We start from the raw sequence: 13,316 nt of genomic DNA on the forward strand, positions 1-13,316 counted from the left end.
TTCCCTAACTTTAGAAATGGGCACTGTTAACTCAGTTCCTCTTTTGAAAGTTTCCCACACTTGGACATTTTGAAAGTTGACCAAAATGTGATTTCCAGTTTTCTTATTATGAAATTTTCTTGTACAGCATTTCCTTATTTAAACTGAAACTATTCCAAACCTCCATCTAGATAATGGTTTTGGAGATTTAGGGAAATTTATACTTAATTATGTAGGTCAAATACTTCTACTTAGAAAGTAAAAATAGTTTATTTCTCCTCCACTGAAGCAAGCAAGAAGATGCATGTTTAAATTATGTTCCATCACATTAATGAAATCCAGAATCTGTATTTCCAAGAAACAATTTATTTGAGTCAAACATACATTTTTTAAACTGTGCCACATTTGGTAGTTCCCACAAAATTATCAGGCATCCTATTGCCTCATATTTTAAACATCCAGGGGGGCATGAAATTTTTCTTCTCAGAATCCCAAAACAGGCGATCCCAAAATTCTCCACCAACACAACCCCAGTCTGGTCCAACCCTGTGGTGAAACGTGCAGTAAAAACTATGATGTGAAACTCCATGGAGAACTCCACATTCCCCTCATAAGGTCCCTTAATTTTCCCCTTCCCTTTATCTACCTGGCAGGGAAATATTTCGATTCATGGACAAGTGTCTCTACATAAAGCAGCAATTACACCCTTTCAAACTTGAAGAGATTTAAAGGATACATTTTATAGACTTTGGCCTAAGGCTGACTGATGAAATTCCTGAGTCTTCAGCAGTTCACATACAGCATTAGATATAGAGAAATTTCCAAAAATGGTTCCTAATGAGTGAAATTATCTCCACTGAAATCTGCAGTTCACTCACCACTGCAGGAAGGGGTGAACGTTTCTTAGCGTTTCCTACATACCTGCTACAATTCTAGACAACTGACACTCATTTTGTCTTCTCATTAACACCATGAGGTATATACTCTCATTACATCCAGTATATAGATGAGGAAACTGAGGCAGAAAGCTCTTAAATCATTTGTCTATGATCTAGCACCCAATAATTGCTGGATCTTGGATTCTAACCCCCCAAATCTGTGTCTAACAGCCCTGAACTTTTGGAAAATATGTCAATCTCTCTGAGATAAAAGACCAAAAGATTGAGATAAATGTAAAAATAAGAGGTCATCCTACTGAACACAGATTTCTGGACAAAGTCTACAAGAGTGCAGATGATGATTCTGATTTTAGAATCAGCACTTGCTCTCTCCTCCATGGCTGTAGTTTGGGACTAATTTATTTCTTTATCTCCCACCTATTATTAGATACAAGAGGCACTCAAAAATTCCATTGACTGTGTAGATAGAAAAGATAAATTACCAAAAGGTATTAGATGAGAAAATATAAAGATATTCAAGTCACAGTAGATTAATAGCACCTAAGCTTCATATAAAAGAGGCTTATTAGAAAATCTGCAAAGGTTTGAATATGAAGACATTCTAATTGATCACATTACACATGTGAAAAGGAGGAAGGAAACCCGGTATAAGAAAGCAGAACAACACTTGCCTCACATGCTCTTCATGGGACAAACCAAACACTGCCTCAATCAGAAGAAACAGCTCAGGATTCTCCCAAACAAAGGTGAATTTCAACTTTTATTATGAGTGGGCTTGTTTATAAGAGAAAGAAAATGTTCGGGGCGGCGGGTGGGGGGGGACGCTTTAAGGTAGACATTCTAGAAACCATAGATTATGAGCGTAAGGAAATATATAACGTGCAGCAATCTGACATGAATTATGACTTCTTAAATGGGTCTCGTTTTACTGCATGTTAAAAGGAGCACTTACAAAGGAGGAAGAACCTGTTATTTGGGTTTCATAAGGGTGTAAAAGTAATGGTACTATTGCAGGTCCCAAAAATGTAATACATGTTTAAAAAACCCTAGCTAGAAACAATATGTGCCTTTTCAACTCCTCTACTTAATGCGATGAGTAAATGTAAGGTGTTAATATGCTACACACCTATGTTTAAAAGACTGCTTTTAAACATACCACTCTGAAAATTATGAAATGCTTGTTTCCCTTTGTGTGTGTGGTTATCTGTGATAGCGGACACTGGCAACCATGAACACCACAGCGATCAAGAGCTACAATGGGTCTGAGAGGTGCCCCAGAGACACACGGGTAGCGCAGTTGGTGTTCCCAGCCATCTACACGGTCGTGTTCGTCCTCGGCATCCTGCTGAACACTCTGGCCCTGTGGGTGTTCCTTCACATCCCCAGCTCCTCCACCTTCGTTGTCTACCTCAAAAATACTCTGATGGCTGACTTGATAATGACGCTCACGCTTCCATTCAAAATCCTCTCCGACTCACACCTCGGACCCTGGCAACTCCGGGCCTTTGTGTGTCGTTTCTCTGCTGTCATCTTTTATGAGACCATGTATGTGGGGATCATACTGCTAGGCTTTATAGCCTTTGACAGATTCCTCAAGATCATCAGGCCTTTTGGAAAATTCTTCGTCCAAAAACCTGATTTTGCAAAACTGGTCTCGATCCTCATCTGGCTCCTTTTGTTCCTCATCTCTCTGCCAAATATAATCTTGAGCAACAAGGAAGCAACGCCATCATCCGTGAAAAAGTGTGCCTCCTTGAAGGGCCCGCTGGGGCTGAAATGGCATCAAGGGGTGAACAACGTATGCCAGTTCATTTTCTGGACTGTTTTTGTCCTGATGCTTCTGTTTTATGTGGTGATTGCAAAAAAAGTATACAACTCTTATCGAAAGTCCGGAAGTAAGGACCGCAAACACAACACAAAGCTGGAAGGTAAAGTATTTGTTGTCGTGGCCGTATTCTTTGTGTGTTTTGCTCCATTTCATTTTGCCCGAGTTCCATACACTCACAGTCAAACCAACAGCAAGACTGACTGCAGGTTGCAAAATCAGTTGTTTATAGCTAAAGAAACAACTCTCTTGCTGGCAGCAACTAACATTTGTATGGACCCTTTAATATACATATTCCTGTGTAAAAAATTCACAGAACGCCTCCCGTGTATGAGAGGGAAAAAGACCACAGGATCAACTCAAGAAAATCAAACCATTCAGACAGATAATATAACTCTAAGCTGATAACTTTATCATGACTACTTTCTATTTAATTGATTAAGACTTCAACAGATAATTAATTTGGGAATCAAATTTAAGCAGTGAAAGAAAAACAGATGGGACAAATGCTTTCTTACATGTTATTACCCTGGTTTACAGAAAGGATTATACAAATTTTAATTCCACATAGACCGAATGATGAGCAGAATGAAGTATCATTCAGAGAAAACAACTGAAAGCAAAGTGGCCACTAGAGGTCATCTTTTTGAAAGCATTCACTTGGATTTTAGAAAATATTGTGGATAAATGTAAATTACTAAGAAAGACCCTTCCAAAACACTTTCCCACATTCTTTGACATATATAAGTCAAACAACACTACTGCTTTCGTGCCCTACAACTGCTGATACTTGCTGATTTAAAAACAACAAACTTGAAAATCCTTGGATGAAAGCTGAAGCTAGTGGTAGAAAGGGATGCTGGATATGGAGCATCTGGGGAGTTGAAACAGGGTCAGAAAACCCTGAGAAAGCCTGGATGAAGGAATTTCTCCTTATAAAGAGCCTCGTCCAGTATCAAGAGTACTGACATTTCAGTACTCCATAGGAGGCACAGATGATTATTAAGCCACATAAAATATACTGTAGTACTTTGCATATGTCTTCAGTGTATACAATTTAAGGGCAAGAACACAGAACTGATACTCTTTGGAATTCTCCCTCTGCCCGGCAAATACTCTAATGGCAGTTGAACATGCCAGCTACTGAACAAGGCTGCCTAGGTCACAACCCCTACCCAGATGCTCACGCCTCTGGTGAAAACGAACTACTCCTCCCACTGTTTGGGCATGTGTTAGGGCCCCCATGGCAGATTTCCCTTCACTAGTTAGCGATATCCCTAACTGCATCCCTGAAAGATGGCTAGCATTCTTTAAGAAAGATAATATATTTTAAAGACCGAAACCATGTCATGTTTTCTAGGTACCTCCCACAATATTCCCCACAGACCATGAATTACAACTGTTTGAAATACAGTATGTCATTGTTGTGCCATTCTGGGTACATTTATGGAGGGAATGCTGACCCACAATCACTAGCATCCATACTGGGGAAATTTAGCAAAGGGTGACTACCTGTTGGTACTTATTTACCTCTACATTTCTTCTTGAATTCCCTGTGTGCTTCAAAACAACTAAAATGCGGTCATCTAGATTTGTGGACACGGATTTATATCTCTAGAGAAAACGCACAAAGGAGTAGTCATGCTCTGTAAATGTGCCTCTGGCTCCAACGCGATCACCATAGCTGAAACCCAGGCCTCTTCCCATGTTCTCCAAGGCCCTGAAGGCCCTGGAACTTCCCCACCTTTCTGGCCTTATCTCCTAACTGCTCTTCCATCCCTGGAACATGACACTCTTATGGATGTTTGTAACTGCCAAAACATGCCTTGCTCCTTTTCGTCCCTGGGCCACTCACTGCACAGGTAAATCTCCCTTTGACCCAATCATGAAACCCTAAGATGCCATCACTTGGCCCATGAAATCTCATCTGGTCAACCTCCCACCATCTCAAACCCAATCACCCCCTCATTGGACTGTTGTCACACCTCAATTATTGTACTTGTCACACTGCTTTGTAATTACTTGCCCACACACATACCTACCCTTTTAATAATCTATGTATATTTTTGGGAGCAGAGATTGTGTCTCATTGTGAAATCAATAAATATTTGATAAAATAATCCAAGGTGGTTTTATTTTCACATTCTAGAGAGCAAAGAGGAAGCCAATTCTCACTGAGGCTGTTATTTTCAAAAGGTGATATAAAATTCATTGAAAACGCAAGCTCTTTATAGTTGCCTTCCTATAGCATGTACCCAGGGCCCTGGGAATTGGGAGTGTTCCTGGGTTTGCTAGCAAATGAACATGAAGAAAGCAGGATTACTAAACAGGACATGGATAGCTTTGGGGCTAATGTCTGTCAACATTTCAGTTTTAAAACTACGGACAAAATGCTTTAGTGACGTGCTGTTGTTTTTGGTTAAGTAAAATCTGTAACTGTGGCATATTACAATCTCCAAAACTCTTCTAGAAAATACTCTTAATGTCTTATCTTCATTCTCTGAAATAAAAGAATGAAATTGTGGTAACTGCTAGAGATGCCACTAAATCCACACTGCCTTTAAGTACATTAAAGCTGCATTACACAATCACATGTAGACTCTAATAGTGTATTATAAATAACTGCATCTTGATAATATACAGAATTTTTTTTATAAAGATCTTTCGAGGGGCACCTCGGTGGCTCAGTCATTAAGCGTCTACCTTCGGCTAAGGTCATGATCTCAGGCCTGGGATCAAGCCCACCATCAGCCTCCCTGCTCAGTGGGAAGTCCGCTTCTCCCTCTCCTTCTGCCCCTCCCCCTGCTCGTGCTTGCTCTCTCTCTCTCTCCCTTTCTCCAACAAATAAAATTTTTTAAAAGATATTTAAAGATAGAGTTCTAAAATTATGCACACCCTAAATACAAATATTTAATTCTATTATAGTAACATGATAGTGAAAAGCTGAGTACCTGATTTGCAGAGTGAAAAAATCTATGAAGAACTCAGGGGATGGGTATATTAGAGCCACCTTAAAATCATGCTCACAGAATGCAAAGCAACCATTTGAAGAGAACTTTCCAAACTAGCAATCACAAATACTAAATTCTACAAAGCTTATAGAATGAGATGCTATACCATAGCCGTTAATGACTGAAGCAAGAAAACAAAAGCGGGGGGAGACAATAGTTAGCTTTAATATAATCTGTGCGCTCCAAACACAAATAAGAGCTTTTGTAAAAATTAAATATAATTGTTTTTACTGGATGCAAGCAATATGAATATAGAACACGCGTTAAATTGGTAGTTCGCAAAGTGCCACGGGGAGCAGAACCAGCCACAGGTGGCAGAACACAGACTGCTAAGCCCACCCCCAGAGTTTCTGATTCAGGAGGTCTGGGGTGAGGCCCGAGTTTGCACTAAATTTGCAGAGGTGACTGATGCTACTGTTCTGGACCACACGTTAAGAACTACTGTGCTAGGGGCACCTGGATGGCTCAGTGGGTTAGGGCCTCTGCCTTCGGCTCAGGTCATGATCTCAGGGTCCTGGGATCGAGCCCCACATCGGGCTCTCCACTCAGCGGGCAGCCTGCTTCTCCCTCTCCCTCTACCTGCCTCTCTGCCTACTTGTGGTCTCTGTCTGTCAAATAAATAAATAAAATCTTAAAAAAAAAAAAAAAAAAAGAACTACTTTGCTAACTGCTCCTTGAGGTTCATACTGAGAACTGAGCATACTGTTCCTTGAGATTCAGAGCACAGCCTTCTTGGACATGAGTGCACAGGAGTGGAATCTGTTGGCAGGAGACAGACAAAACTGTTATTAAGCGAACACGGCAGATGTAAGGTGACAGGCAGCGGCGAGGGCTTGGCTACCTAAAAAGTGCATGCCCAGCCTACAGGGGTTTCTACTACTCCGGGCCAATGGTTGGCACCGGAGGGATCTGGGGGCCCAGGGCTGCTGGCTAGCAGCAAGAGCAGAAGAACTAACCGGGTGACAACAAATGCAGCACACACTACTTACTCTTCACTATGTATGAGGCAAGTCTACCAAGAGCTTTCAACAGACTGTCCCAGTGAATAATCCCAGGAAGTGCTCAGAGACAAAGAAGTTGAGAAACAGAGAAGCTAAGCAACTTGCATGGGGACCTCACAGCACAGACAAAGCAGAACTAGGACTGTAATTCAGACTCTGGCTTCAGAGCCCATACTCATAACCACTATATTCACCACCTCAGATATTCCAATGTTCTCAAGAGAAATCATAAATCCTGTCTCCCGTATTTCCGGCTCCTTTCAAAACTTCCGTAGCCACCTCCACACTCCTTGACCCCACAGAAACAGTTCGTTCATGCGTGGGCTCTGACTAGCCCAGGTGCTGCCAGGTAGTTGGCTCTGACCTAGAAGCGAGCAAGAGCTTCCCCGGGCTTCAACGCACGTGGCCTGCAGTCCTTCTGAGGGCTTGTTATGTGCCAGGCACCATGCTGTGTGCTCTGCAAGGACAATCACCCTCTCTGTTTCTCACTTCAACCCTATGAGAGAGATACCACAGGGCTTCCTGTTGGACGGCAACATAAAAAGAAAACTGAGACACAAAGCAAAAAGATACGTGGCCCACGGTCAGGCCTGCCAACAAGCAGAGGCAGAGCTGGGGCTAAAATCCAAGCAGGTGGCCTTGGGCCCAATACCTCAATGGCTCTGCGGTGTACACCATTGGGACAAGTTCCTCAAGACTTGACATTACACCCCAGCTGCAAGGATGATAAGGAGGTGGCTCCTGAAGAGGAAGGGAGAGGTCTCAGTACAAACGAGGTCCGAAACCTCAGGGGCTTGAGCGGTTCAGCCCTACGAGTACCTCCAGCACTCGAGAGGTCTTGAGAGACGTAAAATTCCAAAGAGCGGGTTCACAGATTCACTGAGTCAGTCATGCCTTCAGTGCAGGGCCCTTTGCCTCCCTGAAAGCACTCAGTGGTCAGGCACACATCCCACAACAGATCCAATTGTGGAAGCAGTATGAGAGACATAATTCACTCACCATTAACAACTGAAAAGAAAAGGTAGCTCACTCCAAATGGAGACAATGAGGAAGGGCTTGCAGGAGATGACAACGAGAGCTGGACCCTGAGGAAGGAGACAGAGCATGCGAAAGGGAATGCTGCCAGGCCATGATCAGTCTGGAGGAAGGCTCAGCTAGGGGTAGGGAAAGTGCTATGGCCAGAGCACAAGGGGCTTTGGAGACCGGGGCTGCAGCACGTGGACGTAAAAGATGAGCCTGGGAATGCAGTATAGGAGCCTGCAACAAAACGCTAGAGGTCTTGTGTTGGATTGTATAGACTTCTCGATGAACCATGGAAAGTTTCTGAAGTGAAGAACTACACGCTCTTTGCTTGTGCTTTAGGAAAATCAATTTGCCACCAATAGGGCGAGTAAGGAAGAGCCACTGAGGACTGGAGATCGATTAAAGAAGTCTTCCACAGATGCAGGCAAGAGCCAAGGAGGAAAACTGTTCAGAGACAGTGGTTTTGAGTCCAAAACCACCGGAGAGTAGGAGGTTGTATGTAAAATGTATGTAATTAATAGGCAAAATGTATTTTCAATGGGGCCCATAATCCCCACCCTACCCTCCTTACAATTGAGATTCATTGCTCTGAAGACCATTAGACTGAGTGATATATTAGACCATAAAGGCAAAGAAACAGATTCTGGGTATGATTAAAGTCTCAGAAATGGGTCAAAAAATCTAGCCAGTGGAGACAAAATATGGATCCAGAGCTCTGGATCCAGGAACATTTTTTCTGAGACAGTAAGAGAAGAAATGAGCTGAGCATCCCAGAGTCCACGCCGTGCAAGTGTCCTGTACAGAACAGACAGAAGAGATGTCTAGAATGTGGAGTTTAGAGGATGGAAGGTGGGAGCTGACTTAAAAGGAGGAGCAGGAGATCTGGATATACTGGAAACTAAGGAAGAAATAATAGTCAACAAAATCAAACATTCTAGAAAGGTCAAATGTGATTAATCTACAAATATGAGGTTAGTAGTAACACTGAGAAGGTGGGGTAGAGCCCCATATTTAAGAGGAAGTGAGAGACTATGAGTAACTCTCATCTTGCCACAAAAGACAAGTCAGTTTACAAGAGTTCCAAGGAGAAAAGAACAACTGCTGGTACATTACCTCAGCTTTTTCCAAGGGTTTCTAAGAACAAACAGAGTGGTCCCTTCCGACACCATGCAGAGCAAAAGCACTCCATGTGAAAAAGCAAACAGAGCAGAAGTGCAAACACATGGTAGGTATAACGCGTGACCATGAAAATCCAGCTTCAGCCAGAAAAATGGATATGCCAACGTTTCAGGCATTAATATTACCTGGGTTTCTGATACCTAGTCCAACCCCCCCCCCACACCCAGCATATTATTCATAGGGAAAGCAGGGGCAGCACAGATAAAGACACCAAGTGGTAGGGATGGGAGTTGAGAGTATAGAGGAAAGTAACAAAAGAGAAGAAAAGAATAGAGAAGAGAAAGGAAATTGAATTTAACACTTACAGTAGTAGGTAAACTAATTTTTTTTAAAGATTTCTTTATTTAGAGAGAGTTTGTGTGTGAGCAACTTGGGGTGGGGGCACGCTCGATGTAGGGCTCCTTCCCAAGACCCCAAGACCATGAGATCAAAACCTGAGCTGAAACCAAGACCTGGATGCTCAATCAACTGAGCAACCTTTTTAGAAAAAATTCCATATCTCACTCAGCATTTGAATTCTTACCACTTCTATAATAAAACTCAAATTGACAAATGTAACATCTCAAGGCATGGTAATAAAAATGTCTACCTTTATTTTAAAAAAACAGCTTAAATACCAGAAGCTTGTACATGACTATATTTGGTGGTGTCCATCTTGAACAATTTTACCTATCTGATAAATAATGTCTATCTGAATACTTATATAGCTTTTTAGGAACATTGGCTCAGTGCATTAAATTTTATCATATAGACATATCACTCAACACTTTTTTTTTCCTTTTTAATCTATTTAACTCTGTTTAACTAAAATTTCCTACAATCAAAAATGCCTGAACTACAAGTAAATGAAGCATTAACCTGAATGTGGTGAGCCTGCTGAGACCAACTCTCTCCTCCCTCTACAGATCCTGCTCTCAGGTTTACACTTCCCCACCATGTCAGATAGGCTAGAATAAGCCATTCTAATTTCCTCTTTTTCAGAAGTGAAAGCTGTCAAGAGAGAACATAAAAAGCATTTCAAGTAATCATTAGTTCATCACTGAAGGAAAACCAAGAGTTTTCTAAGGGCAACTAAAATATTATGGACTTACTCTGGCTTCTAAGTTGAGGAAAGTTTTCAATTTTTAATCACTCCAAATTCACGTTCAGACACCCCCACTCATTCCCTTAGTCACTTTGCCTTTGGTGGAGGGTGGGGGGCGGAGAGGAAGGGAAGACAGAGAAGCTACTGTTCCCTAAGTATCAACCCCGTTTTAAAGCACTGAAGGAATTGTCCCATATATTATCTCATTTAATCTTCACAATATTATAAGGTAACTATCCCCAAGCTTATTTTCCAGAAGAACAGACCCAGCTATATTAATGATTTTCCAAAGCGGGGGTGTGTGGGGGGGGGAACAACTATGAATTGGAGGGGCTGAAATCCAAGTTGGAGTCCATCTGTCTCCAGAGTTACTAGGCTCTTGTCATGGCCCGACAATGCCTGAAGCAAAATTTCCCAAGTGAAGACATGGAGTAAGTAGCACAGCACAAGGCAGGGAATCAATAGGAGGTCAGGAGTTGTATGCAGGCATATCTCCAGGCTCAATCTCCAAACCATCCCTTCCCTCTAATCAACCATTACATATGATGTTCTCATACCAGAAAAAGGTAAGTGCTTCATTTAAAGCAGACCTAATAGATACAAATCATTTCAAATGACAGATTAAACACAGTAATTCAAGCATAGGGACCTAAAGATACCAATCTCAGCAAGGGAACATTAAAGGGTTTATAGTAATTATACTCAGCACAAATTCGCAGCCACTGGATGTGAGCCACAATTAGAGTGACTTTTGTGTACAGAGAGATTGGACAGTAAGATGTGATGAAGATTTTACTACAGTCCTTGTTGCATGTTCTGGCTCCATGCAATAGGCAGGGGCACTCAAGACAGATCGACTTGAGCTATGAGATCTCTGCTTGTCTTTGTTTTGTAGTGAGTTAGTGTATTACAAAAGACTAGTGCAGGGGCGCCCGGGTGACTCAGTCTGTGAAGTGTCTGCATTCAGCTCAGGTCTTAATCCCAGAGTCCTGGGATTGAGCCCTGCATGGGGCTCCCCACTCAGCGAGGAGTCTGCTTCTCCTTCTGTCTTTCCCCCTGGCTTGTGCTCTCTCTCTCTCTCTCAAATAAATAAAAGCTTTACCAAAAAAAAAAAAAAAAAAAAAAAAAAAAAAAATTAGCAGACCCTCTATGCAAAGGAAAATCATATGCAAGAGAGAAAGGACTAGAAGACCAAGGCAAGCTTTGGTAATGCATTTGCCAATGTCTCACACTAAAAAGGTGGGAGGGTAGGAATAGGGTAAAGGGTTCTTTCAAGGTTTTAGCAAGACTTACCAACAATGATACCAAACTTTTATTCCAAGATCTTAGAAACACATTCTCTCCTTGAGTGCTTCGGTCTCTTCTAATACTATATTCTGAAAAATCAGTAAGGTTATGGGAATTCTCATCTAAAATTCTGTAATTAAATCAGAATCCTCCTTTTATAGAACAATAAAACCAAGAAAATTTGAGTAAGTTATCTAGTAATCCCAAAGAAAATGAGAGTTTGGATCTACTGACTTTGTGATCCATGAACCAGGTCTTTTTTGAACAAGATTACAGATATTCCCATTTGACCTCAAAATCCCAAACTCTAATACAAATTTAAAAGGCTAATACAACCAAAGTGCCTCAGAAACCTTCTGAGGCACCCCCACTACATATCCTACAGAAATATCCTACCAAATACAGAGCAAACCAATTTTCAAAAGCCAAGGGGACATTTTTAAAAAAGTAAAAAAGGAGAGATTGTTCTAAAGATTAAAAGCCTAAAATGACAGCTAAACCAAATGCCATGTGTAACCAGTGATTGAATGCCACATCAAAAAAGTTAAAAGGATATTATTGGAAAATTGCAAAATTTTAATATAGACAGAATATTTTAAAATACTGCTTCAACATTAATCTTGACAGATAATAATATTGTGATTAGGTAAGAGAATATCCTTGTTTTTTAGAAAGCACAAGCTGAAGAAGCTAAGGGCAAGGCATCTGTCACAAGGACTGCAACTTCAAACAGGTCCCCCCAAAATACTGTGGGGGGGTTAGAGTATGTGAAAAATGTTAACAGTGTGTAAGCTGAGATGAAATTTAGTTGCACTATTATTTTAATTTGCCTGTGGACTTGACATCTTTAAAAATAACATTAGAAGAAAAGAAGTCACCTTCAGTAAAAAATGGAAAAACAATTTTTTTTAAACATTGTGGTGGTCGAGAACCACAAACACATATCCCAGGACATTGTCTTGTACTCAAAATAAATTTGGGGTTTATAATGGCTAAAACAATGTTATTAAAAGAGCTTCCCTTCATTTAATAGGATCTTCCAATGAAGCAGCAAGATAATTATTGTTATAAAGTCTCCTGTGGCTTTTATGAAATGTGAGACTTGCTATAAAAACCAGCCAAAAAAAAAAAAAAAAAAAAAAATTTAAGCGGGTTAACCTTTCGGTGATTTGAACAATAATAAAGTTATGGGCTGTTTTTCAGCTGCTCTTTTCATCAAAGCATTACACTTTCTTCGTGACTAAACGTGTACTACTTCCCTTTTGGAATGTTAAGTAAGACTGGCTTGAACAAGTCCCAACTTGAGACTGGCATGATACGCTTCAGGACAAATGCATAAAGGCTGCCTCATGCAAACTTTTTCATTCCTAGACTTAATTTGCATCACTGACCAAAGCTTTTAAATACAACAATCTGACTATTACGTTCCCCAGAATGGGAAAAAACTATTCCAACCCCAGCCCACCTCCAGGAAGAGAGCGAGCTGCCTACTACACTGCATGGACAAGCAGACGGCAGCTCCTTCCCTCCTCCGTGAGATCTTTCGAAAACACCAATAGGTACAACGTCAAGGTGCTTCGCTGTACAGGAAGAACTTGGTCCTTACACAGGACAGGGATTTTTTTTACCATAAAAAATTAATATTGTTAGTTGGCCCTAACAGGACAAAGGCAACCCAGGTTAAAGAAAAAAATGTATTAAAATTTAAGATACGTAACAGAACTGCCTTTATTTCTTCAACAGAAGCTTGTGAAGTATTTGTCCAAATGAGGTCCCTAATATGATTTCACACAGATAACTGGAAATTTGGGATGACAACCCTCAGAAGTTGCAGGGAAAGCCTTTGTCCACACACTTTTAAGAAGGCTACAAGGAAGGTTCTCTCTTTGAACTGACACTTTTAAGACTTGTCGGTTATTTTGACAGGTTGATTTCACATCATTTACTGCTTATGGATCACAGTGACAAATGGCAAAAAAGAACAAGTTTCAAACTAAGGTCTGCAAGGCACAGCCTTCCTCCTCAGGA

General features: G+C 41.1%; 2 protein-coding genes across 2 annotated transcripts in view; one reads left to right on the forward strand and one right to left on the reverse strand.

The window, feature by feature from the left end:
• LOC111146123 (mediator complex subunit 12 like) overlaps positions 1–13,316 on the reverse strand; it is a 314,971-nt gene that overhangs the window by 84,979 nt on the left and 216,676 nt on the right. The window lies entirely within an intron of this gene.
• On the forward strand, positions 1,568–4,806 carry LOC111148958 (purinergic receptor P2Y13). Its single transcript, XM_022505802.1, has 2 exons — positions 1,568–1,624; positions 2,092–4,806. The coding sequence occupies exon 2, from the start codon at positions 2,107–2,109 to the stop codon at positions 3,106–3,108; it is 1,002 nt and encodes a 333-aa protein (XP_022361510.1). The 5' UTR covers positions 1,568–1,624; positions 2,092–2,106; the 3' UTR covers positions 3,109–4,806.

This window comes from Enhydra lutris, unplaced genomic scaffold (genome assembly GCF_002288905.1).
Source record: "Enhydra lutris kenyoni isolate GAN:26980312 unplaced genomic scaffold, ASM228890v2 scaffoldscaffold2, whole genome shotgun sequence".
Taxonomy (NCBI): Eukaryota; Metazoa; Chordata; class Mammalia; order Carnivora; family Mustelidae; genus Enhydra; species Enhydra lutris.